At 37.9% G+C, this 26,008-nt stretch overlaps 2 protein-coding genes across 2 annotated transcripts in view; both read left to right on the top strand.

Annotated features, from left to right (window-relative positions):
* Window positions 1-109: 109 nt before the first annotated feature.
* pofut2 (protein O-fucosyltransferase 2) lies at window positions 110-7,080 on the top strand. The gene is made up of 9 exons (XM_035677303.1): window positions 110-296; window positions 1,360-1,613; window positions 1,837-1,981; window positions 2,457-2,567; window positions 3,435-3,501; window positions 3,773-3,898; window positions 4,071-4,251; window positions 4,486-4,609; window positions 5,399-7,080. The coding sequence occupies exons 1-9, from the start codon at window positions 121-123 to the stop codon at window positions 5,550-5,552; spliced, it is 1,338 nt and encodes a 445-aa protein (XP_035533196.1). The 5' UTR covers window positions 110-120; the 3' UTR covers window positions 5,553-7,080.
* Window positions 7,081-8,450: 1,370 nt separating this feature from the next.
* abca12 (ATP-binding cassette, sub-family A (ABC1), member 12) overlaps window positions 8,451-26,008 on the top strand; it is a gene marked incomplete in the record, with an annotated part of 66,129 nt that continues 48,571 nt past the window's right edge. The window contains 19 exon segments of the mRNA XM_035677215.1: window positions 8,451-8,678; window positions 9,628-9,705; window positions 9,951-10,044; window positions 12,583-12,733; window positions 14,136-14,260; window positions 14,893-14,966; window positions 15,947-16,117; window positions 16,279-16,472; window positions 16,683-16,801; window positions 17,050-17,150; window positions 17,917-18,063; window positions 19,149-19,315; window positions 19,896-20,029; window positions 20,609-20,739; window positions 21,700-21,864; window positions 22,310-22,515; window positions 22,882-23,015; window positions 23,120-23,234; window positions 23,711-26,008. Coding sequence (XP_035533108.1) covers window positions 9,640-9,705; window positions 9,951-10,044; window positions 12,583-12,733; window positions 14,136-14,260; window positions 14,893-14,966; window positions 15,947-16,117; window positions 16,279-16,472; window positions 16,683-16,801; window positions 17,050-17,150; window positions 17,917-18,063; window positions 19,149-19,315; window positions 19,896-20,029; window positions 20,609-20,739; window positions 21,700-21,864; window positions 22,310-22,515; window positions 22,882-23,015; window positions 23,120-23,234; window positions 23,711-26,008 — 4,592 coding nt within the window.

Raw genomic sequence — 26,008 nt, 5'->3', positions numbered from 1 at the left:
GATGTTAAGTTATCATTTTCCACTATCTTGAAGAACCTGAAAAATTCAGACCACTGCAGGTTGCTAGGCAACCGTACAGACGCTTTTTACCTTGCCGGAAGTGCGTGGCTCAGAGGAAATATGGCGCACAGGGCAGTGCGTATACCAGCAGTGTTTATCGCTTCAAGACATTATTTGACCTCATTCTCTTTGTCTGTTTTCGTCGCGTTTGCAGCATTTAAAGCCGTAAACTCTGACAATGTGTACAGTGCGAGCCACACGGCCACCGTATCCGTCGCCGCCGCCAGGGACCTGCGGTGAGTGTTAGCCAGCTAGCGGCTAACGTTACCACACTAACGTGAAACTACAGTCACAGTTAATTCATCTCTGTTCAGCTGTAAAGGTCATCTGCTACCTACAGCTCCAGGTTACACCTTCGCCCTTTAAAGGCTGTATTTCTACCCCTTTTGCCGGAGTTAGTAACCGGCTTTTGTTGGAGAAAGGTAAAGGTGTACCTGACTCCGTTTAAAAAGTTGTCAATTTAATGTCTTTTAGCGTTTTAGAACCATGCATTCTTTATAAACCTATCCTATAATACGATTTTCAAAACTTATTTGTCTTGTAGTGTATTTCGGCGTATAAATAGTTCATCATCCTGCACTTAATTGTAGTGCAGTCTCCTTTTTTCTGCCTTTACAGTTTAGAAATAATGGGATTATGTTGCTAACTAACAACCCTTACGTAACTAATGATATCTGATGTCAAGGATTTTTGAGGTTTGTTGATAAAAGGTGGCATGAGTTACTTACTGGTAGTTTTACCTGTGCATGGGCATTTGTTTGCTTCATGGTCGTATTAAACTGATCAAGCAGTTTGTAGGTTATAAACCTTTATCAAGAATTTGCTCTTTGTGTTTTTGTTATTATTATCATGTAATGCTGATGCTGGTTTCTCCTCTTTGTCCTCTGTGTATAATGTCATGGCCATAGACTGTATGATTAAATCTTGGCACTATTTTATTGTTTTTTGTGACGCTCCTGTGATTATTACCTGTTAAGACTGTTGCCATCGTTCAGTTCCAACAACAAACCACCTTTTAAATGTTGGCACAGGATGAACTTTCTGTAGAGTTAAAGGTTAAGTTACTTAAACCATAAAATAGAAGGAATAGATTCCTAAAAAGCTTTAAATTATGGATTCTTGTAGGTCCTAGAGTAAGCATAATTTGGACTGTATTAGCTGCAATGTGACAAATATGGCTCTTATTTTGTTAAAGGTGACTTTGTTACTGAATATGATAGATTTTCACCAAAGAACCTCTTGCTGCTTTTCCCCTATCCAAAGCTTTTTCAGACTCTAAGTCCTTTCGTGTCACCTCAGGTACCTTTTGTATGACGTGAATCCCCCAGAGGGTTTCAATCTGCGGAGAGATGTCTATATCCGCATGGCGTCCCTGGTGAAGACTTTGAGGAAGGGGGGAGATGACTGGGTATTAGTGCTTCCCCCGTGGGGTCGCCTCTACCACTGGCAGAGCCCCAACATCCACCAGATCCGAATCCCGTGGGGAGAGTTCTTCAGCCTCACTAGCCTGCAGGCCAATGTGCCTGTCATTGAGTTTGAGGAATTCATTGCTGGTGAGCTTTTAATTTTGGTGACCCAGACTATAGTTACATTTTCTCAAAGGTTTTCATTTACGGAGTATTCTTTAAGCTTTTTTATACTCTAATAAATACTAAGGGTTCTTTTAAACAAAGCACAGTCACCGCTATTTAATCAGCTGTTAAAACAGATTGCTACTTAGCTCATTTTAAATGTGTTGAAGCCTAACACCCAGTTGTGTTTCTCGCCCGGGTCTAGAGAATGGAGGCCCATTCATAGACCAAGTTCTGGTACTGCAAAACTACGCGGAGGGATGGACTGATGGAAAATGGGAGGAAAAAGTTGATGAGCGACCGTGCATTGAGAAGTTGATGTACTCCAAAGATAAACAAGGCTACTACAGGTAAAGCCACACAGTGCGACATCAATTTAAAACATACAGTGTAAGAAGAGCCTCCATGTGTCTTACCATTTCTACTCATATACAACTAATTTGCTGTAGCAGTGTAATGTGTAAAGCTCTTATTGAAATGGGTTTTTATCCTGACAGTATTTACCATTGATTACAATCTTTTCATAGTAGTTGTCATGACACTGATGTTTCCTGAATCCAGCGGTTATCAAACTTTTTCTGTCATGCATTTGTTTATTGTTCCTACACGAAAGAGATTCATTAAGCTCAAGTGCCAAAGAAAATGAATTGTAAGTATAGTAGAATAACTCAGTAGACCTCCTTTGGACAGTGATGGATCACACAGTATTTCTGTATTAATGATATCCATCTCTAGCTTCCTGCTCGCACGTCTCCTTTCTCTCCATTCATCATCAACTGTCTCATTTATCTGGCTTGTGTGTGTGTGTGTGTGTGTGTTTCCAAGGGGCTGGTTTTGGGGCTACGAGGAGACGAGAGCTCGAAATGTAACATGTATATCGGCTCAAGGCCATGCCTCCATTATGGCCCCGGTTCTTCAGAAAAACATCACAGTGACGTGAGTCTACCGACTGTACACGTGCGTTGACATTTGTCATGCACCGATGGCTGTTAAAATGTGTCTGTGGCAGATAAATCAATATTATTTTTGAATTTTGTGATTGCATTCCGTCCTGTGGTGTTCGATGATTATTTTTAAACGTTAATCCCTTTTGCAAATTTAACACAGTACCTAATTGTACTCGTGAAGCAGCACTTACAGATTACTATAAACAGTGGACAGCATATTAAGTGTGCTGGTAAAGCTATGATAAAGTGTGTTGTAAAAATGTAAAAACAAATTGTGTTATCTAAATATCTTGCCAGGATATCGTACCACCTTCAGTTGTCTTACAAAATCTCTGAATACTTTTGTCATATGTCTTTTTGAAAATGGAGTATGTTTTAATAAATTCAGTTGTACAGTAAAACTGCAAAGCGAAAGACTGCGAGCAATAATAAAAAAAGATTGTATTTAATCTGTCTACAGGCAAATTCTGTAATGTTCTGAAAAAATAAATCAGGCCCAAAGTTGAGGTTGCTGTGACACAACTGTCTTTAGTATCTTCTCCAACACACATCTGAGTTACAGCCTGAGGTAGAGCAGCTCATTTTAAATTAATACTTCTTTAGCTACATTTAATTTGGCGCTAGTAACTTTACTAATTAATTACTAATCCAACAGTGTACATTAGATCACATTAGGTGTAGCTCGTTATAACAGCCAGTTTATTTAATTTAAGTATAAGCACAAGTCCTCTAGAAGTCTTTGATTCTTCTATTTGTGAATATCTGAAAGATTATCTGACTTTTTTTCTATGAAAGTGTGATATTACTCAGTGTTAGTTCTCACAGATCTCGTTGTTTGTGTCTCGTTCTTTTGCAGATCAGTTATGCTTGACCGAGCAGAGACACTCCTCCATGATCACTATGCTGGGAAGGATTACTGGGATGTAAGTAAAGTAATGGGCTAATATGTGGTGTTGGGTATCAGATGACATCTGTTTTCTAATATTTCTTTACTGTAATAATATTTGGCTATCTGATCTGAGGTCAGCGTTAGTATGTTGGTTGCTGTATGTGGTGTTACCTTGTAATGTTACTGTGTTCTAACAGTAAATAACATGGATATTTGGTTGGGTATTTTGACACCACGGGTGTAAGGGGCCACTCTCTCGTCTGTAACCTGATGTGAGTGTCTGCAATTGTCTGTGTTTGATGTAGACCCGTCGCAGTATGGTTTTTTCCAAGCACCTGCGACTCATAGGAGATGACTTCCGAGCCAAGTACCTGAACTCCACCGATGACAGAGACCATACCGTTTACAGTGAAGATTGGACTCGCATGAAAGTGAGTCAGTGTATCTGACTGGGGCATACATGTGCTGTTTGAGTCTGCAATTTTTATAGATTGACATTGTGATCACTTAATTTAAAAAAAACAGCAACTATTGATTTCAGCCCATTGATGGTCAAGTTTTAAGCAATAATTAAACAGTTGTCTGTATTTATTTGCTTCTCAGGCCAAGCTGGGCTCAGCTAAAGGTGGTCCATATCTGGGGGCCCACTTGCGCAGGAAGGACTTTATCTGGGGTCACAGAGAGGATGTCCCCAGCCTTAAGGGGGCAGTCAAAAAGATGCGCAGCTTGATGAAGAAGCACAAACTCGACAGTGTGTTTGTTGCAACAGATGCAGACGGGGAAGGTAATGAGACCGTTTACAATTATTTGTGGAGAAAATTGTAATGTTGAAATTACATGAAATTGTGTTTTGAAGGTTGATACGACAATTTTTTTTTATAAATAAAAAGCCTTTATATTTTGTGATTAAATATATTTAGTTTAACTGTTAAATATATTCTGGTCTAAAACCATTTCAAAGAGCATTAACACAATAAGGTGGGAATTGTTGTTATATATAATCGATGTAATGTTGTAGAACTGAAGGAGCTGAAAAGGTTGTTGCCAGAAATGGTGCGGTTTGAGCCGTCCACAGAGGACCTGGAGCTCCTTAAAGACGGAGGGGTGGCCATCATTGACCAGTGGATATGTGCACATTCAAGGTAGATTTTTAAAGTTTTTATGGTATTGTTGCATGCATTCATTACATGGTGATTAGCATAACAGTTTATCAGTCAACATATTGGTATGAGACAATATGACGGCACAGGTTTTATATTAATGACTTATTTATTAATTACATATGCTTAGCTCTGTTGTCATTCATTTAAACTAAGGGTTAGCGTTAGTGTTTAAATTTGAGTTTCTTAAAAATTATTTTGCTGCACTAGTGCCCCCCTCACTTTTCCTCATCATCAGATCAAATTAATTGATCCAATACTTTGGTTAATGATCAAATACCTGTAAAACTTCCATCAGCCTCAGCTGTACTTTGTCTATACCTTTGTCTATATCATTTCGGAGTATTGTGTGTAGAGTAATTAAAAATAACTTTTTAGAAATTTAGAAATGGGTCTCAGTGTGCATTACTTTAGTGTTTTTTGTCTGAAGGCATTGTATGGTAACACAAAATGTGTAAATTGCATTATTAAGACTTGACGCGGTCCATGTGTTATTGCTGATTTTTTTTTAAAAAGAGGTAATTATTTAGGACTAACAAGTTTACGTTGGTTACTGTGTTTCATCACTCTGTCAACTTGAAATTGACCTTTACTCCTAGATAACTCAGATATTTTACCAGCCCTAGGAAAATATTTCAACTTGAAAAACTAATCAGGACTGCTGCATATGCTGCTCTCACTGTGTCACATGCTCATGTAACTTTCCATCAACTGTGCATCACTTTTCCTTCTGGTGTTTTTATCTATCTGTCTATCTATCTATTCATTCAGATTCTTCATAGGAACATCAGTGTCCACCTTCTCTTTCCGGATCCACGAAGAGAGGGAGATCCTGGGTTTTGACCCTAAAACTACATACAATCGTTTCTGTGGGGACACTGAGAAAGAATGTGAACAGCCCACACACTGGAAAATTGTTTACTGATGAGACCTCTTGACTTTCCTGACACACACAAGTGCCAAAAGCAGTATTTTAAGTGTTTTATGGTGTATTTTTTATGGTTTCAGAGTTGTGCAATCAGGTTTTTGGAGACCACTGTGACTGAACCGTATGCTCAAAAGGCCAAGACTGGGCTTATATTGCTGTAACGTTCAACAAGTAAATCTGCAAATATTTTGTAGGTTGTATGTTGAATGTGGATCCTTCATGACAGCCTGGGATTTTACATAATTTCTAATATTTATCGCTAACACCAGCACCACTGGTGAGAAAAAGTGTCTTATAATGACTGCCACAGACAGTGTTGTATGGGAGTATCCTCACTTCAACATTTTGTGAGATTCAAAGATGTTGAGCATCTAAACTTAAGCTATTTTTTCCCTTAAAAATTAGACCACATAAGAAGCATTCAGAGATTATGAACATAGTTTGAAGATAATGCATTTTTAATTAAAGGTGCCCTATGGAGTTTTCTTGTAAACAAGTAAAGAGGTCTTTCTTACCTGAAAGCACTCTGTGTGTAACTATTAGGCCTAAAAAGTCTGTTAAATGCATTTCCTTCCTCATAAAACATTAGCAAAACTTATTTTAGAAACTTGGAATGTTTTCGCCCATGTTTGCTAGCAGTCGTCTTCTTCACTGCCTTTTGTTAGCACAAGGCTTCGTTACATAAAGAGTTGTATACCTCCTCTGCTTCCACCGTATTTCAGTGTTTCCTCCCTTATTTCATGTTTTTAGCCAGTGCCAGTATTAACATTTGTTACATGAAATTACCTTATTAATGTTTAATACCTTTAGCCTTTTCTTTTGTATATTTGGTATGTGTTATTATGGTGTTATGGCTATCGATACTACCACTGAAAGGAATCAAAATGCCACGAAGGAGCCACTGTGTCTTGTCAACACTAGCCAGCCATCAAGCTGTTATCTTACAACACAACTTTTTTGTTGTTGGTTTTTTATCCCTGAGCATGCACACGTTAATTATTTCAGATATGGGCATTGTTTCATGGTTTGTACAGTAGATGTGTAATTTTGGTGTTGAATAAAAGTTCTTTTGGAGTAAAACAAACAGATTTTACATTTACACACACACACACACACACTTACATTTATATCATAACCTTATATAGTCAGAAGCTGAAGTTTAGAAGTGTTGATGTAAATGTTGTAAGAGATTATATCTTTGCTTGTTAAATGTACCCTGTACACCCCTAAATATAATGTTTATATTACTATTATTTTGATTATTCACATCATTTCAGACTATGACCATGTCATAGTCGCTTGAGGAATTTTACATGCTATGGACCTTTAAATTAATATAATTTGGACTCCAGACTCCAACATTAAAATCTAATCCTTGGGACCAGCAGCACATATTTCTTGTATTGTTTATTTATTATGTCTTTGTATGATAAATGTGAGGAGGTAATAGTGCTGAGTGAGAGTAACAAGAAGCAGTCATCCCTATAAATTTGTTTTTGGGTCTTTTTCTGGAGCTGAGGAATAAAAAATGTATGCCTAAGTACCCCTGAAATCTTTTTGAGAATCCTGCTTTTCAGAGCCATTTTGGAAATCTGTGCTTGACTCAGCAAATGTAACCTAGTGAAATGATTCAAGTCTGATGATTTATGCGGTATATTTACCCTGGTTTGTACTTACTAATTAGCTCTCACGCTTTTTATTTTTTTTAAACATATTTTTATCAAGATGAAAAACCTGTAGGACTACCTTGATGATGAAATTCTTATTGATGGTTTTGGTTGAACAATAACAGCAGTGTCGCGTGTCATGTACGCCGTTGTTCGGCCCAACCCATGTTGCTTCATACTGCCCATTGTTTCGCCTTTTTTCAAGTTTCTGTTAATGGAACGATTCTTGATACAGTCCAAAAAGCAATTCAAAGTCTTGTGGGTGAAAGCTCAAACTCTCTCAGGAAGAACATGTTGATGAAAAATACCATCATGTGATTCAGCATTGTTGATATTAACAGCCAACACACACAGGATGTGTGTGTGTGTATAAAAGTGATGAAGAAAAAATGAAAAGCAGACTTTTGCTGAACTCATGACCTCTTGCCAATACTTTTGTGTAAATGTAGCAATTAAGACGGTGTTTTTTTTATTCTTAAAACATACACATTTGTTTGTTACATCATTATTTTCCTGTGTGTATAACACAGTTATAAGATGTGCAGTGTCTAGAGAATTTACTACATTGTTTGGACTTCTCCCTGTGGATCCCCCACATGATCCACATGATATCAGTGTGACTTTTCCCTATGGAGACCTGTGCGTCCTCAAACAACACTTATTATTTTATTAATAATTGAGACATGATGCAATATGATGCTTGGTGTCCCCTCTAAATTAGTGCAATCCCTTGTAAGTCAAATTGTGCAACACTTTATAACCTTTTAACATTTAATCTTATTCAAAGATGGAAATGTCTCCCTGCTGATCACTTTATTCAGGTTGTGCAGAAGTTAGAACAATGGCCATACAGAAAAATAAATAAATAAAAATAAAGTAGCACTCAATTGTTTATAATCTCAGTTTATGAGACTACTGCAAATGGTGCAATGGTGGGTCATTAAAGCCATATAGAAATGCCTAAAATCGTACTAATTAAATCATATATTAGACAAAGTATAATCCTTATAGGAACTATAGTATTAGTAATTAGAAATGTATTACAGATTATTATGTAAATTACAAATCCAGTCACATGTCATAACTGGCAGCAGCCAACACGTGTAATTAGTCTGTCCCAGGAGTCATGGACTCCTCTGCACTGAACAGGTCGCTGTCAGTACACGCCCTTTCTCACAGATTTACTCTCTCACACAGGTGGGATTTCTCTCATAGCAGGAGACGAGGAGCAGACAGGTTGTCGTTAACAGCGGGGTCGTTCAAGGAGGATTTATCATCTTCTTTTTTTAATTTTTATTTTTATTTCCCAGCGCGCACTTTGTTCTGCTTTTACTCCCATAAACGACTGATGGAAAGGGCATCCTGCTAGGTCCCACCTAGCGCCATGTCCTCCCTAACGAGCCTGCTGAGTCTGTTAACAAATAGTTTAACCCATTAGGAGGACATACGCAGCCAGGTAGGGCAAATGGTTAATTAGTACATTACTTTATTATTATTAGCAGTGGTGGAGGAAGGAATCTATTTATACATTAGAACCTGTTTTATTCCTTTTTGTTGTTGTCTGCTTATAATTTGAATCAGTGTTATTACTTTTCTTACATTCTCGATTAATTTGTACATTTGACTTACTACTTTAATTATTACTTATCATATCTATTCCTATTTATAATTTAATTTAATATTTGTTCCTCATTTTGTGTTTTTACTGAGTGTTTTATTTATTACAAAGTCATTTGTTACCTTGTGCGTTGGGGAAGGTGGTGTTTTCTTGAGTGAAGCATTTTGTGTTTGTGTGAAAAGTGCTCTAAAAAAAGCCTGATTGATAAAAGTACTAATACCACACTGTTAAAATAATCTATTGCAAGTATAAATCTTGCATTGAAAGTGTTACTAAAACTACTTCTACCTTTAAAAAGTAGGCTATGTAAGTGAGCCTATAGGAAAATGTACTTCAAGTATTTAAGGTAAAAGGTGGTTATACAACATCATTAGATTGTTATTGTTGGACATGCTTTAAAGTAAAGGCTGGATTTTACTGTTGTAGTTGACTGATGTGAAGCATTATTAACTACTTTGTGTAGGAAGGTAACTAATGATTATTTCAAGTAGTGTTTATTTTCGCCATTAATCGATTGTTTGGAGCCCAAAGTCCCAAAGTCCCAAGAGCCCAGAACCTATACTTGATTTGTCGAGCCATTAGCACAGTAGTGAGTAATTCTTGGTTTCATTCCACCATTAAGAGTACAGCCATACAACTACTAATTTTCATGTGGAATTAAGTCATGTGGACTAAAGATAAACTAAACTTATTCTCAAATTCATTATCTGTTATATCTGAAATGTCAAACCACTGCAAGTTATGTTTTAAGGAAGTGACAATTGATGGATCGGTGTTTTCATTTCAGCCTCCCTCCGTGATGGCCTTTTTTCGGCAGCTGCAACTTCTTCTCTGGAAGAATGGGCTGACAGTCATCAGACAGCCGGTAAGTGACAAGTGCAGTGGGAACTTATTTTCATATAAGATCATCAGCTTTATCATTACCTAAAAAAAGATTGTGGGCAATAAATAGCATAAATCATAATTAATAACACCTTTACAGACTGGATACTCCATACTTTGGGAATATTGAGCCATGTCTCACTCAAAATGTTGAATACTATCTTTTTTTTAAGAAATGAACTCTTCATAAACTGATTATTGCTGTTTTATGATTCTCTCGTGTTATAGCTATGGTCCCTGACTTTGATCATCTGGCCTCTGATTATCTTCATCATCATTGCTGTGACCCGCAACCAGTTCCCTCCAGTAGTAAAAGATACATGTAAGTGTAAAACTGCAGAGAACAGTACCTTGATCCAGTAGTTCCATGTTGTGTTATTGACATGTAGTTCAATAGCCCTTTATCACTAATGCACATCTTTACAAATGCAAGTCTTGCTGTTATATAATCATTAATGATATGATATAATGTACAATCAAAATAAAAAGTGAGCAAACAAAAACAGCTTTCAATATAACCTACTGATAATTCTTATCCTATTTCACCTATAAGCTGCCCTGGCACTACCAACGATAGAGCCTTTACTACTTTTTTTTACAAAGATAAACTCAATAAAAACATTAAAAATCTCTTTATAAATATTACAGTTGTATCATATTTGTCTCTATATCTACAATGCATTGTCAGTGTATTGCAGTAAAGAGGTTTTGGCTGCCATGTCTATGAAAACATTTTAAAAAGGTCATTAAATGATTATTATGTTGTTCTGATTACAGTAAAGAATAATGCAAAATCTGAACCTGGGTGAACTTAAGGGAGCGATACAATAGACTAAAATTTGCGTTAACACAATATTGACTTTACATGGACTGCCAGGTTTTTGTTTGGCATCATAAAGAATAGCACATTTATGGACATTCAGACTTTACAACCACAGTAACAGAAACAAAAGTAGTTCTTCAGATCTGAGCCTATCCCCATACTGTTAACATGTGTGTAATGGTGCTTAAGAAGGGAGCGTAAAATATGTACACACATCTGCCTTTGTGTCGCTATGACCACATTTGAGAGTGGTTGGTTGTAGATGGAGGGGCAGAAATTGTGAAATGGATAATAAAAAATACCACGAGTGTTTTGATAACCAGTAAGTCTGGTTCTTTAACAAATAATTTGTAACCTCTCGCATGTACATTTAATGACTCAGTGCCAACACAAGAGAATTTTATCCTCCAACGCACCTGTCAGTATGTATGAGGAAGTATATATTATTCCATTATATACAGCATCGGAAAAATAAAAATAAATTAACAATGTAAGAAGGACCATCTTATCTTGACTAATCCTATCCTCCCTGGTATTAACTATTACCGGTTAACCACTCCCACTTCTGTTTGTTTAGTCTTTTCTGATGGATCAGATTCAATGGACGCAGGGACTTACATGTAATTTAATATATCTAATATACAATATATCCAGTGAGTCTGAACTATATCTCCTCTTCCCCTTTCAAGTGCTCTTTGGTGGGGTTTTTTTTGTACATACTGGAATCAGGGACAGTAATGGACCACACCCAAACCGAGCAACAAAACCATCTTCAGTATTTGATGTTCAGACTAAATGACCAGGAGTAACCTTGAATCAGGAAGTGCAATGTTGCTGCAAACACATTTTTGTTGTTTTATTTAGTGTTTATTTGAATATGGGCCACTGTTAAATCATTTCTTGTGATTATTACAGAAATATACAATGACTATTTCCCATAAGATGGCTCCTGAGGCATGTGTTAAAGTGTCATGGTTAAAAACTAATGACTGTATGGATACAAAGTGGTTTCCTTTCTTTAGTGGCTGTTTAAATACTTGCCTCTTTATTGTTCTTGTTTAATTCTCATTGAGAGTGAGACTCTTTGGAACTGTCTGCATGAGTGTATTTGTTAACCTTGAGGTCTTATGTAATTGAAAAATTACTATTATTTCAGAATTCGTCTCCCACAAATGCAATGAATGAGCTGAGTCAAATGCTGTTTGCCAGGCTGTCATTCTCCTTTAGAGAAATGTGTAGTGCCAAGATGAAACATTGCTTTCTCAGATAATATCAACAGGCTTAAATACCAGAAAGGTCAGTCTAGTCACAGCAGCTTGATTGTAACCTGATCTTCATGCTCTTTAAATCTCTTTTTCTTTGTTCTTAATTTGAACAAAAGCTTAGATTGTTTCTCATTGTAATGAAACTGACAAATGGAAAATAGCTCAAGCTCCTGATCCTGTAGGTCAGAAGTTATCGGGCCGGTTTATAGAAATGTTTTGAACCAAAACATGGCACTAAAAAAACCCCAAAAACTATTTAGTGTGTTTCTGATGCATGGTTTTTCTTTTTAACCTCCCTGTAACATTGTTGTTGAGTAGTTTGTATAGTTTTCACGATATTTGTCATGAACACTATATATTTTACCAGTAATTCACATAAAGAAGTGCCACTCAAATACCTTTTATTTGCCAAATTTTGATGGTGTTTTCAAGCTGCTTTTTCGACTTTCAATGGTAGCCATTATATGGTGCTGCAGCAATCAAGGTTCTGTGCAAATGAAGTGAATGTATTGCCTTTGGAACAGAGGTAAACCTATTGCTTTTTACCCTGGGGAACCTGTATCTCTGTCCTGAACGAATCCCTCTGAGAGTGGGTGGCTGAGATCGACTGTGCATTTTGCAAAACTTATCCGTCATGGATATCTGCTGAAAGAAAGCTCACCCACTATTTTGCCGCCTACTTTAACAATGGTGACCAAACAATTTTTGTTTTGTACTGTAAGATTCCCATACCAACAAATACAACAAAAGTTAAAACTTGTGTCTCCTCCAGGTTATGTGGCACCCCGGAACCTCCCCAGCACGGGCTTCTTCCCTTTCCTTCAGACCCTCATGTGCAACACAGACAGCAACTGTCATAACAAATCACGTCTGGCAGACCCAACAGCATCAAAGTCATCTCTGAAATCCTCACGGAAAAAAAGGTACCCCCATTCAGTACAGATTGCATATTATGTATCTGACCTATACAAGAAACAGCTAATTCTCATTTATTGAAGTTCTAATTATTATCAGTATCACTGCATCTATATGGCTTCACGTGACTTTTACATCTTAAACATACTGAAGGTCTCTATTGGCCTGGCATCACATGATAGAAAAAGTTGTTCAGAAGGCTCTCGGGTCACAAAGGAGGGCCACACCTCAGCAAAAACAGCATCACAAGACATGATTAGTCACTGTGATCATGGAAATGTACAAACAACAACGACAGCCCCGTGGTGGAAGGGAAGCCTCCCTAACTCCTTGCCTAATTATTACATTTCACTGCGATTGTATCTTATATAAACAAACTAAATAAATAATAAACTTGGTTAATTGATTAATCAAAATCCACCAAAGTTTTATGAAGCCAAATGAATCCATTGTTTGGGGCACAAAGCTGAAAATAAATTCATATTGTGACAATATTTAATTTTTTTTTAAAAATGATAGCGCTGTTTTTGTCTTTTCTTTTGTCTGTTGTTCACGTTAACTTTTTACTGTATTCACTGTAGTCACTGTATTAACAGCTCCGTCAACACTTTGAGTTGCACAATCTTTTGTTTGTGGAAACGTGTCTACTTTATTGTAGTTGCGTGATTGTGTTAAGTACTAACATCGGTTACTGGGAATTCCTTGTTTTCACTACCTTTGTTACTTAAGCTTTTGTGCTGTCACTGAAATTTGAATTCCTGACACAGAAGAAAAAGGTGGCTTAAACCTGTTTGTCTAACCCTCAGCCTGCTGATGAATGATGGTTTGTGCAAATATCCAGCCAGGGTACTTTCAGCCAAGCTTTTGTTTGGTTTTAGTGATCCATATCTCACCTCCTCTGTTCCATTGGCTTTCTTTAACTGAACAGGATCTCTCTTAGACCTTCAAGTTTTCTCTTTATTCAGACCTACATATGTGAAAATGAATAACAATTATTAAAACATTTTCATTTATCATTGTTGTAGGCCTACAGTTATTCTTCATTCTCCAGTTGTAAAAAAATACGTAGCCATTGCGCACAGAATTAAAGAAAAGAGAACATTTTGTCAACTAAAGTGTGTGTCATACATTACATTCCGATTGGGCGTCTTTTCCTTTATATTTTGTGGAACCTTAATAGTGGTGGCTATCAATCTTGAGTATCCCTACCTAGAATAGCTATGGACTCCAAATCCAAAAAAAGAAGAGGAGAAAACGCTGCAGACAATACTGGTGTGCTTAATCTGTGGCTGGAAATTAGCATTGATAGTAGAGGTTGCTGACCCCTGCTCTGTGGGAAAACCCTTGAAGACGGACTTTAAAAAAAAAAAAAAAAAAAAGTCTCATCTGATCCTTTTGACTGTGTGACAGGTCGACCGCGTCGAACGGTTCCCCTCTGGCAGACCTGATTCAGGGGGATACTTTTGACCTTTCCTTCCTGAAGGACTCCAGCAATGATCCTACAGAACTGGTTGATTTCTTGACCAACATTTTGGGTATGCTGTCCTCATTAACTGACCCTTTTACTGTGATGTACAATGCCAAAAGATGATATTTTCACATTTTCCAGTAACGTTTCACACCCCCAACTTCTGGTAAAATTATGCACTTTTGGGGTCTTCGTTTTATTTTCTTATCAGTGAATATAATATAACATTTTAGAACATTATGAAACAAACATCCAAGTGAACTTAATTAAAATAATAGTTTGACATTTAGGGAAAGTTTTTTTGCAGAGAGTTGGATGAGAAGATCCGTATCAAAATGAAGCAGCAGCCAGAAGACAAATAGCTTGGCATAAAGAATGGAAACGGGGAAACAGCTAGACTCTCTCCTGCAGGTTAAAAAAACCCTTGAAAACAAAGCAAATCTAGCTGATTCCACTACTACCAGTATTTATGCTAAGCTAACTGTATCCCGTTGGCTTCATGTTTATCAATGATCTTTTCATCCAACTTTCTGTGAGAAAGTAAATAAACATGATTCCCAAAATGAAAAGTCGCCAAATTGAATTTTTTGACCATTTGGTCCAAGAACATTGGACTCTACTTGCGTCTAAGGTTTGCGTTATAAGGTGACTGATATTAGGCATTGCTTAATTTCTACACAATGTGTTCTTTTCTTAAAGGTCCATCTAACCAAGGAAGATCTAATAATGTCTCTCTCATGAACGCCATCAGTAGCAGTCCTCTGGGAGATCAGGTGTGTATTGTTAAGATATAATGGGAGGAACAAAACTGCTAAGAATAAGGAAAAGCCTGTTTCTTCAGGTGTCAAGTCTCGTATGTGTTGCTCATTGTTAATAGCAGATGGACCCTTACAATAATGTCTGACAGAAAAGGCTCAAATTTCTTTTTTTTTCTATTTCTTCTTGTGTAAGTGACACTGTAATGCCTGCACTGAGACATTATGTTAGAGTCAAATGTAGAACATAGGAGCAATAAAGTTAGATTAAAGATTAGGATAACACAATAAAGAGTCTGGAAGTAGTACAATTTGAATTCAATTCACTCCCTTCAGGAAAGTATTCAAGCCACTCATCAAAGCAATCTAAAATGACAACACCAACCTCGTATCTCCACCAAAGTGACAAGAGATTAAAATAGCAAACAAACAAGCAAAAAAAAGAGTACTTGAAACTAATACCTTGCTACAGAAGATATTATTATATTTCCAGAGATGCATCAGTTAACTAAAATATAAGCTGAGATTTTTTTTTATAAGTCTCAGACAAATCAAGTCTTCAGTCAGTCAAGTCTCAAGAAGGTCAAGTGTTACAGCACACTTATCTCAAGCGTACAGCACAGCAGTAAGTTCATACATTCATCTGTCAATGGCAACTATTCATCAATGGCTATTGAATTCATATTATTAAGGTTTATTACATAATAAAGGTACAGTATTTCAGAGGTGTCAAAATATTTCAAATATTCAGAATAGCTGGTCATAAAAGTCACAAATTACATTTTTATAATTATCCTTTTTGTAATGCTGACACATTTTTTATTTCATAGTATGCGGCAGTAAGAATTTTGGGAATAATGCTCACTAGTTATGTTACACAATTTACAATCACCTTGTGTTCAGAAAATCTAATATTGTGTGCATTTACCTTTTGAATGAATACATTTACTTAATGTGTAACTGTAATAATCTGAATCCATAAATCCTATCCCTTGCAGGAGACCTTGAACCAAACACTGGAGTCACTGAACGTGGTGAAAAGAGCCGTCTGCTCCGTAATGCTGCCCATGATGAACACAACCTCAGCCAACACCCTCTGCTATGCTGTGGTCACTTTCTGCAAGTCCAACAACACTGTGTTTGAGGTCTCGCTCAACACACTCAACCAGGTGTGTGTGTGTGTGTTTGCTTGCATGTGCATGTGTCACCTTGTTGTTATCAGGGCAGTTAAAACTTCTTTTATTTCTGTTTTATGTGAAACCGTTTTTTGAATGTCCAAGTACACAAGACTGTTTGTTTTGTTGACTCTGACATTGCCTCTGGTTGTTAGATACTGATGCAGCTGATGCTGACAAAACCAGATGAGATGGCGACGGGGGCTGGGATGGCAGTGTTGTTGTTCGATCAGCTGCAAAATCAGACCTCACTCTGGGAAAGCCTGCTAGCTATTCCAAAGCTCTTCTCCTCTGGTTCTGTTGACCAAGTGCTGGGCACCACGGAGACCCTACTCACCAACGTACAGGGGTAATGTGCTTTCAGTGATGGAGCAATGCAAAATGGATAAATGGCAGCTGTTAGCATTGGGTAAACACAAACACTTCTCCAGAGCTCTGAGCTCACAGTCTGGGCAACAGGGTAAAGTGTGTGTTTTTCTAATCATTAGTTCTGTCAGGTGTTTGTTGCAGGTTCTGTCTTGTTTCAAACATTAAATGTTTTCCCCTGTGGTCTCTCTAGTGCTATACATGTCATCCAGACCAATTTCCCTGAAGCCGGTGCCTCACTTTCCACAGTGCATCCACTGCTTGTTGGAGGCATCAACATTCTCCACTATGTTCAAAACTGGCCGGGCAAAGGTAACTTGTAATGTCAGCCTTAGCTATTTCATGGGTGTTTTAATTGAATGTACATATATTAGGTGTTGTTTTTATAAATAAACCGCTGAATACCTAATATACCTTTATAATACAGTTAAATTTCTTCTTGTTCCGCTTCCACATCTTTAACCTTCACCTTTGATATAAATATAGAGAGAGAAATGTTGTCAGTCAAGTTTTGTGCTGATATGCCATCAGGGTGTAACATCTCATTTGATTCTGAGTAGAAGTGTCCGTTTCCCTTGGAGATGTCGTCACGTTGCACAATGACTCACTGAGTGAAATGGTGAAATATGTTCTACAAGAAGTCCAGATACCACTGGATAAGGTACGTGTTGAACAAAGTCATTATATTTAGCCATATAGTATAGGAAATAGTTGTGATTCATGTTTCTTTTATGTATAAAATAAATAAAAAGGTGGTAAATATATTAAACCAACCTGAATTAGATGCCTTTTCATATTTGTCACCAATGGTGGAGATTTGTATATAACACTTACTGACCCTTTGAAGATCAAAATAAGGTTGGGTTAAATAAGATAGAAAAATCACAGCAGCTTGTCAAACTGGTTTCACCCCACTCCGCCAACAAAGAAGTTTCTTCAATTACTTGTCTGTACACTAAAGATGCAGCCGGAGCTAAGCTGAATTAGCTTAGCTTAGCATAAAGGCTGGAAGCAGAGGGGAACAGCTAGCGCGGCTCCGTTTGAAGGCAACAGTACCCACCCGCCAGCACCTCTGAAGCTTACTTAACACGTTATGTCTTGTTTGTTTAATCTGTACAAAATCTTAAGTGTGAAACAACAATTCAACGTTCTACAGCGGTTATGTGCTGGAACATTTCTTGGCTGGGTACATTGTGTTGTTAGTGAGCTTTAGAGGTGCTGGTTGACAGATTCCTTTGGACAGAGCCAGGCTAAGTTAGCTGTTCCCTACATCTCCTGGCTGTACCTTCATATTTAATAGACCCGATATGAGAGTGTAATCTATAAGGGAACAAATATTGTGTATTTCACCAAAATGTCTTCCTTTGATGCAACACTCTTTTTTCGACTACAGTTTAATTATATTTACTGTCACTCTCTCCCTCCAGGCTATCGGCCTGACACTGGACAGAGATATGGTGCGTTCCTACCTGTGTGACAACAGCAGTAAGCCGATGTGGTTAACAGCAGCGTGCAATACAGGCACTGTGGACATGCTTCTGGGCTGGATCTGTCCTGATAAACTGGCAAAACAGGTAGGTCAAAACTATGTTATCATTATCAACAAAAGAGAATTACAGACTTCAGAAATGAGTCAGCTACTGAATGTGTGTGTGGGCAGCATTGTCCTTTTCTGTTGTCTCGGCTCTCACTTTCGCACTGTCTCGCTCTCTCTCTCATGCGCCCGTCTGTGTTATTCTGATTTGGATTCTCAAGCGCCACCTTCACAAGTAATTAGATTCAGAGCGTAGGAAATAATTAGTCTACGGCCACGAGAAAGCTGTTGGCCTTAGCAACAAGCAACTGCAAGTCCCAGGTCACACCTGGGGAACAGGAACCTTAAAGAAATCCAATTAGCTCTGCCACTATGGTGGACGTGTTTTGATGAGATAATTCTCATTCAGAAGCTGTTAGCTAACACTGTCATCACTCAATTTACTCGCTCTGACAGTCAGTGGACATCAATTACCAATCTAATGCTGGCATACAGCAGTGGTGCGCATGTGTCTCATTACTCACATACAGATTCGGTGCCACAGCGCAATTGTGCTAATGATACACAGTCTTTGTGCGACCCAGTTAACCAGTTTACTTGATCTTAGCTTTCTGCTTTCATAACTGGTGAATAAATCTCTATATGGTTAAAGTCTTATAGGTTATCAACAACTGTCATAATTAGCATGCTTAACTTTTAGCACTGAATGTACATAGCACAATCTTGCTTAATAACAAAATATACAATATATGCAATTTCTTTTTTGGAAGGATTGTATATATTGTAAATCAAAGGTCTTTGCAGTTTAAGAAAAATAAATTGCAGCTCAGCTCTTCAAAACAAATTTGCATAGGTGAATAAAGATGTGAACAAAATAATTATTTTCTTAAGATTATTGACAAAAAGATTAGATCTAGGCAGAATTATTTTCACCATTTTATAATAAAGTGTCATTTATTCACCTTATTTCTTATTGCTTTAAGAAAGAGACAGGAATCGAAAAGGAAGTGATTGACTTCCTGTACATAATGGATTTAGCAAAAAGGATTTTAATTTTGCAAATCTAACTGAGCATACCTTCTACTTCCTGTTTGTCCTCCGTTATGTGACCTATACTACTCACAGGCTCTCCTGGCGTGGAGTAAGCACGTTGCTCCTCATGATGTGTCCTTCGCCAAGGGGCTGCTGCACAGTCTGATGGGAGGTTTATCCCCAGGAGGGCAGGGAAGCTCCAACATCACGAGGACCCACCGTAGCATAGATACACAACCACAAAACATTGAGGAGGAGCTGTAAGTACAGTCTGATCTCTACATAATTTCTGTAAAGCAAATCCATTGGAGGCTGCTAATTTTTTTTTAATACTACAAAAACGAATATGCAAACTGGAATAAAGCAACTGAATGGGCTTTTCTGAATATCACACAATTGAAGTAGTTTTTAAGAAATGTATATGAGAGTGCACATTTAAAAATTAAATATTACTTCAGATGATGAAAAAAAATACAGCTTCTTATAATATTTTTTGCACCAGCTAATGCCCACACTGTACTGTCAAAGTAGAGATCTATACACCACTGTACATGGAAGAAACATTTTCATTTTAGATATATATCTTACAGATGACTGATGTTGAAAGCCATGTTTGTACAGATCCTTTAACATTTGTTGTACAATTTATTCTATAATTTTCAGCCCATTCAACTTGTTTGTGTCTTTCTCACCCTCCACTTTCTACACCTCTAAAGTTAGCCACACTTTTTAAAATTGTCCTTGCACACATCAGGCTAAATATAGAAACCTGTAGTCTAGTGTCCACTGTAATGTGAACGATTTGTACTTTCTCCTGAGTCTGGCCTTGTGCTTTGGCAGGTTTCTGGAGGTCGGTCAAGTGGTGATGGAGATTATAAAAATTGTGCCTGAGGTGGATATGGTTGTCCAGGGTATCCTTAGAACTGGCTTTCAGTCCATGAAGGCAGCGACAGTGACCCTTGAGACTGTTGAAGGTAAGACTACATAACATCCTGCTTACAGTGAAGCCTGCGTCAGTGTCTAATTACAGTGACAGTTTTAACACTATTGAAAAAAAATTTACACTGTAAACATGAGCTTTTGTTGTTAGCCCTTACGATGAGAGTGCAAGAGCAGAGAGTTTAAACCTAAAAGTTAACACATTCACAGGACATATTGTGTTTAGCATAAGGAGCATGACTCACTTTTTTTGTCACATGCTGCCACAGTCACTATTGTCAAATCGACCTGGAGTAAAAATAGGTGAATGGGAAAAGTTCACACCCTTTCTCAGGGGACTGATGAATAGTAGAAGAAGAACGCAAAGTACGACTAGAGAAGTTACCTTGCAGGAAAACTGACACACACACACAGGGAAGGAAAACACCTCATAAAAAACAACCCCCTGGGACATATTATACAACAGAAAGAGAAGTCAATATAAGTCTGCAAAGGTGCATTTCTTTTTTAAATGTACTTATGTTTTATAGCATATCACTGAATATGACTGTAGTCAACTGATCTGGCTTTGTCTTTGTTGTGAATGTGTTCTCTACGATCTCCTGTGTTTGCAGAGCTTATGGTAAATGTTCTGAAAGATGCTGATCAACTCCAACTGACTTATCTAACATTGCTGACAAACCAGACTGATGCAAGTGTTTGGATGGGTCACGTTCTGGACAGTGTGATGGAAGTGATTATGAAGGTATGTTTGTAGAATTTCCACTGATCTCTTGAAGGACAATTATGTTATTTTACAACCTTGATCTTATTTTTGTAGTTTCAACCATCATTTTTTTTTTTGATCATTTTTTCATGACTGTGTGAACTGTGCTGAAGTTGTGATGTGTAAGTCTAAATCAGATACAGGTCGGATCAGAATTCATGTGACTTTTACTCAATGTAGATCAACATTCATCATGCAGGTGTCACTTGAGGACCGTGAAAAAATGTGGTCAGGCAAAGAAAAAACAAAAACAAAAAAAACAATACATCAGCATTGAGTGCTAAAGCTTGCAGTGTGAACATACAGTACCCTTAGTCACCCTGCTTAGATGTGGGTAGAAGTGCAAGTTTGAGCAACTGCCGGTATTTCCAAAGTTACATTTCTAAGCAATGAAAATAGTGTGTAAATTCTAACCATAAACAAGAAAAGAGAGCTAAAACAGCAAGAAAAAACCCCACTCAGGTTGAAAAAAACTGTATTATTTATTCAAGGACTTGTTGAACAACCAAGCATTGTTCAGACTCACAAAGCTTTATTTTAAATGAATAATGTATAATTTATTTAAAAATTCACAGAGTAAGAACACAAATAAATGTTTGTGGAAATTAAATATATATAAGTTATATATATATATATATATATATATAATATATATGTTAAAAAGTAATAAATACACGTTAAAAAATGCCAGAATGTGCGAAAAGGCTATTTTTCATCTGTAGTCTTGGCCAAGGTATAAAAAGGGCTTCCCAAAATACATCAAATGTGTATGAAACTATGTGCAAGAATCTAAGATGACTGGAATGAATGAACACCTGTCTGCCTTAATGTATTTCTCAAATGATTCGCTGAGCTTTGAGGTTTTTAATCATAGCATGGAAAGCAGTACATGTAGCAAACACTTATAAATTTGTGTTTTTTTCCCTCTGTTTTTACTAGAGTCTGGCTCATGAGCATTTAACCTGTGAGGATCTCTTGGGTCCCTTCGAGTGGCTCTTAAACACAGAGAGTGTAAAGATCGAGGTGTGGAGATCAATGATCTGCCAAAACAACTCTGTTCTAGAGCAAGCTCTGGCGATGGACTGGCTGCCAGTGGTTCAGAAGGTAAAAAGTTATTCAACTGCATTTGTAAAGTTTAATTTCAAAGTGAAATGTTGCCTAAAATTCACCTATTATGTAAAAAACATAAATGATTTGTGAGTCCTCCTCCAACTTTATGCTACTCTTTACTCTTCTATATTGTTATGGAACAAATTTTGTAATTTTGGGGTTGAAATGTTGACAGAATCAGCCAGTATTAAAGTCTGTAACAGATAATTTATAGAGAAACACATACAGAAGATTGTATCCATCTATAATGGATTCACATATGTCCTACCTATATAGGTAGCTATATATATATATATATATATATATATACCTATATATCATTTTCTGTTCTTAGTATCATCAATTGTGTCTGACATGGGGTTTAAAACTTAATCTATTTATTTTATTTATGTCATAATTTATATAATCTCATTTCTTGTTTCATATTATGTCTCGACAGGTACAAGACTTGTACAGCACCTTCACACAACAAGCAGACTACAACGTGACACTTCCTATGATTCTCTCTGAGTGGCACAAGTTGTACAATGACTCTTTGCAGTTTGGAATGTTTTCGGAACGACTGGCCACAGAACTGGGTGGAGCATACTGGATGAACTGGATGCCAAACATCACTCTTGATGTTATTGGGACTCTTCAACAAAGGTCTTGATGATATACCTGCAGGGTTTCATTACAGAGCACTATACTCCTCTTTGCGTATCTATCTTTGATTTGCTGTTTACAGGTTGTCTAAAAGTCTGCAAATGAAAAGTCTTCCACTTAAACATTTAAGGCCTGGGCCGACCAACTTTTATTTTCCAGTGTATAATTTTCAGTTAATTTGGACAAAGCTATGGACATGGTACATTTCAGTGGATTTAGTGTTAGTGAACCAATAAAGGCAAAAACAGGCTCAATCCTTCATGATGGTGTTTACAGTATATAATGTGCACAATGTTACATTCCATGCTTTCTGTTATCATTTCTCTGTGTCAACAGTGTTGTGCTTTTGCTTTTCTTTGCTTGTAGTGTGTTTTTGTCCGTGGTGAATTTTGGACAAACTATTGAGAAGAGTCAACTGTGGCCTGAGGTAAAGAACTATTTCCACATGGTTTACTGGATTTTGAACTACAGGCCTGGTGTCACAACTCAGCCAGCAAACTGTGAGTTATGTTTCTTCTCTATTCTCTTTTATATGTTATTATCAAAATGCCACTGGATTAAGAGCATTCAACTATGTGTGTAATATGTTTACCTTTCCATATAGGTTCTGTTAACATCAACACCTTTGCCATTCAGTGCGATACTGGTTTGAACTGGCAACATTTTGTAAAAGCAATGGCTGATGCTCTGATGTCACCAAACCAAGAAGTCCTGTTGAAGTAAGTGAAAGAGCTTGGTAGTTTTAATGAATGATACTGATTAAAAGTGGAGTTTAATAAGAAATATGCCTATTTGTTTTCTTGGTGAGAGTTTGACGAGAAGAACAACTGAAAAACATTATAATCACCATGATGTTATGCCCCATACACAACAAACTGACTCAATTCTGCTTGGACAGATATGAGAGTGGCACTAATATTATCATCTAAGCTGTGGCAAAAAGCAAACATGTGTCTTAAAATGTTGAACTATTCCATACATTAAATATTTAATATAGCTAAATTCCTAGCATTGTTATGGATTTGTAATGATTAAACAAGCAGCCTCTTTGTACAAATGTGGAGTTCAGCATAGTACAGACCATGGCTTTTACAACACCAGAAAAAGTGTTAATTTATTGTTGTTATTGTTTTACATACATTAGCCATTTATACAATTCTGACATGTTCTCTTCCACTCTTTTTTTTCTCTGTAGTTGTCTTAAAGGAACTGTGAATCTGTTGCAGCATGTGTATGGTGACATATATAAACATCTGGCAGGATCATATTTGAAAGAAGGAATTCAAGGTGGAGATGCACTCTCTGCCTACCTGATTAACCTGCTGAATAACCTGGATGGCTTTGTCCAGAAAATCACCACACTTAGTGACCAAAGCATCTCTAACCCTGATGTCATACTTCCCCACATCGGTAACCTGTTACAGTCCACAGGCCTGGCACCACTGCTGCCTCTGCTTCTCAGTGAAGGTCCCCTCAATGTCTCCACAGTGATTGATGTTGCCTCAAAGATCGGCAGAGTCAACCAGCACATTTTTACCTTCAATGAGACGAACCCAACAATGCCTGAACTGGAACGGTTGATCATGCAGTTCCTCTCCTTGGAGGGTAACCTCACCATGTCTCTCTCCCACATCATGGGACACACTCTGCTCACCTATTCAAACTACTTCCACCCTGATGATGTGGCCCGTCTCAGAGAAGCCATCCAGCCTTTCACCAACCAGACCTCAGCAGGCCTTGTAGAGTCCATCCTCAGTGCCATGGAGCTTTTGAAGACAGTTACGGATTCTCCAAATGGTGACCCAACTAACATAATTATTGGGTACATACGCCAGCTTCAAGAATTTGTGATGTCAATGTTTAGACTGCGAAGAATCCAAAATCTCGTGTTACCAAGTGGGCAGCTGAGCACAGCACAAGTCACTGACCTTCACCTGCTTTCCATGGACTTTCTCAGCCTCCTCACCCCTGAGAGCCTTGAGAACCTTGCCCAGGCTGGACCAGATGCTGCCCAGAACATTGTCATACAGAAATTTGTGGCATTCTTACCACCTCAGATCCAAGAGGAAGCTGCTCGCTTTCTCCAGGATTTCAAAGCTTTGCAGTATCAAATAATCAAATGTGCAGCAGGCCAGAACTGTTTGGCTGGAATCTCAGAAGTCTTTGCATTTCTGGATCAGATACTGGAAATTACACTTTCGGCTAATGGTAATGTCACAATTAATTTGGCTGCAAACAAGTCTGTTCTGGTGGGACGGGAATATGAAGAAATTGCATCCCTTTTCTTCTCACTTCTCCTGTCCTCAAACGATGCTGCCTATGTGGAAACATTCAAACAGACTCTTCATTTCATCAGAGTGATCATGGCTACACCAAATATTACCGTGTCTGATATCCAGAATGCTCTCAGACAGTCAAACCTAACCCTTGAGGAGCTGAACAACATTGCTGCACTAGCTGGAGCTGCCAACATAAACGACCTGATTGTAAATATAATGGAGGTCATCAATGTCCGCCAGTGTTTTGAGCCACAGAATAACGAGATGGTGACAATGCAGTGTGTTATGGAGTTGATAAACGGGGTCAACAGTTTCCTGACACACCTACCTGCTCTCCGTAATGAGACAGCAATCCTCTCCCTCATTCCGTTGATCATCAACAATGCCATCAGTGATGTTGTCCAAGTTAACTTCAGCGCCAGTCCTGACATGGTTCTCGTAAACACCCTGAACAGCACCCTGGCCAATGTCAAGATGGGCCTCCAGCTGAACCAGCTGAACACTCCAGAGATCATGAATGAAATCAGAGTACTGGAAGGTCTGATACATCTAGCTGCCAACCCCAAACTGTTGTCCAACAATTTTAACGACACCATGTATGCTCAGAAAGTCTATCTAAGCACTATAAATTGGTACTTGAAAAGGCTGGAAAATATCACCAGCACCAGCTCAGTCTCAGAGCTCCTCCATCCCTTTTTCTACCTCACGCAAATGCAAGTGACAGTACAGCTGGCACAGCTAAATGTCTCTTTGTTTGTGGGTAGCCAGGTTGAGCTCCTGATGAACAGCCTCCAGTACCCAATAGATGGTGCAGGGGTGAGGAAAATTGGCCAGACAGCAGTTGAGATTTTCCAGCGTATATTTGAATCAACAATGGACAATTTGGAGAGCCAATCTAATCTCCCAGGTTATGACCCGTGGCTCAACACAACCATTCTGTATGCTGCTAGGCACCAAGTTAATCTATACCTTGATCTCATACAGAAGTGGGTGGAACAGCCCAATGTCACGTTGGTTCTCACTAGTATGCTCCAATGGGGAGACTCTTCCATGAATATGTCCACCCCTGTGACAGACCTCCACCATTTGCTGCAGACAATGGTTAATTTTCTCAGTGATGATGAACTGGCCTACCTCCCCAACATTAATAATATCACCCAGTCCCTGAGCAATGCCCTAATGGTGGCAGATCAACCAGGTGGCCTACAGAGTGA

The sequence above is a fragment of the Morone saxatilis genome, unplaced genomic scaffold, assembly GCF_004916995.1.
Source record: "Morone saxatilis isolate NCDOM2014 unplaced genomic scaffold, NCSU_SB_2.0 Contig5, whole genome shotgun sequence".
NCBI classification, from domain to species: Eukaryota; Metazoa; Chordata; class Actinopteri; family Moronidae; genus Morone; species Morone saxatilis.
This window is presented reverse-complemented; position numbering and strand designations above follow the sequence as displayed.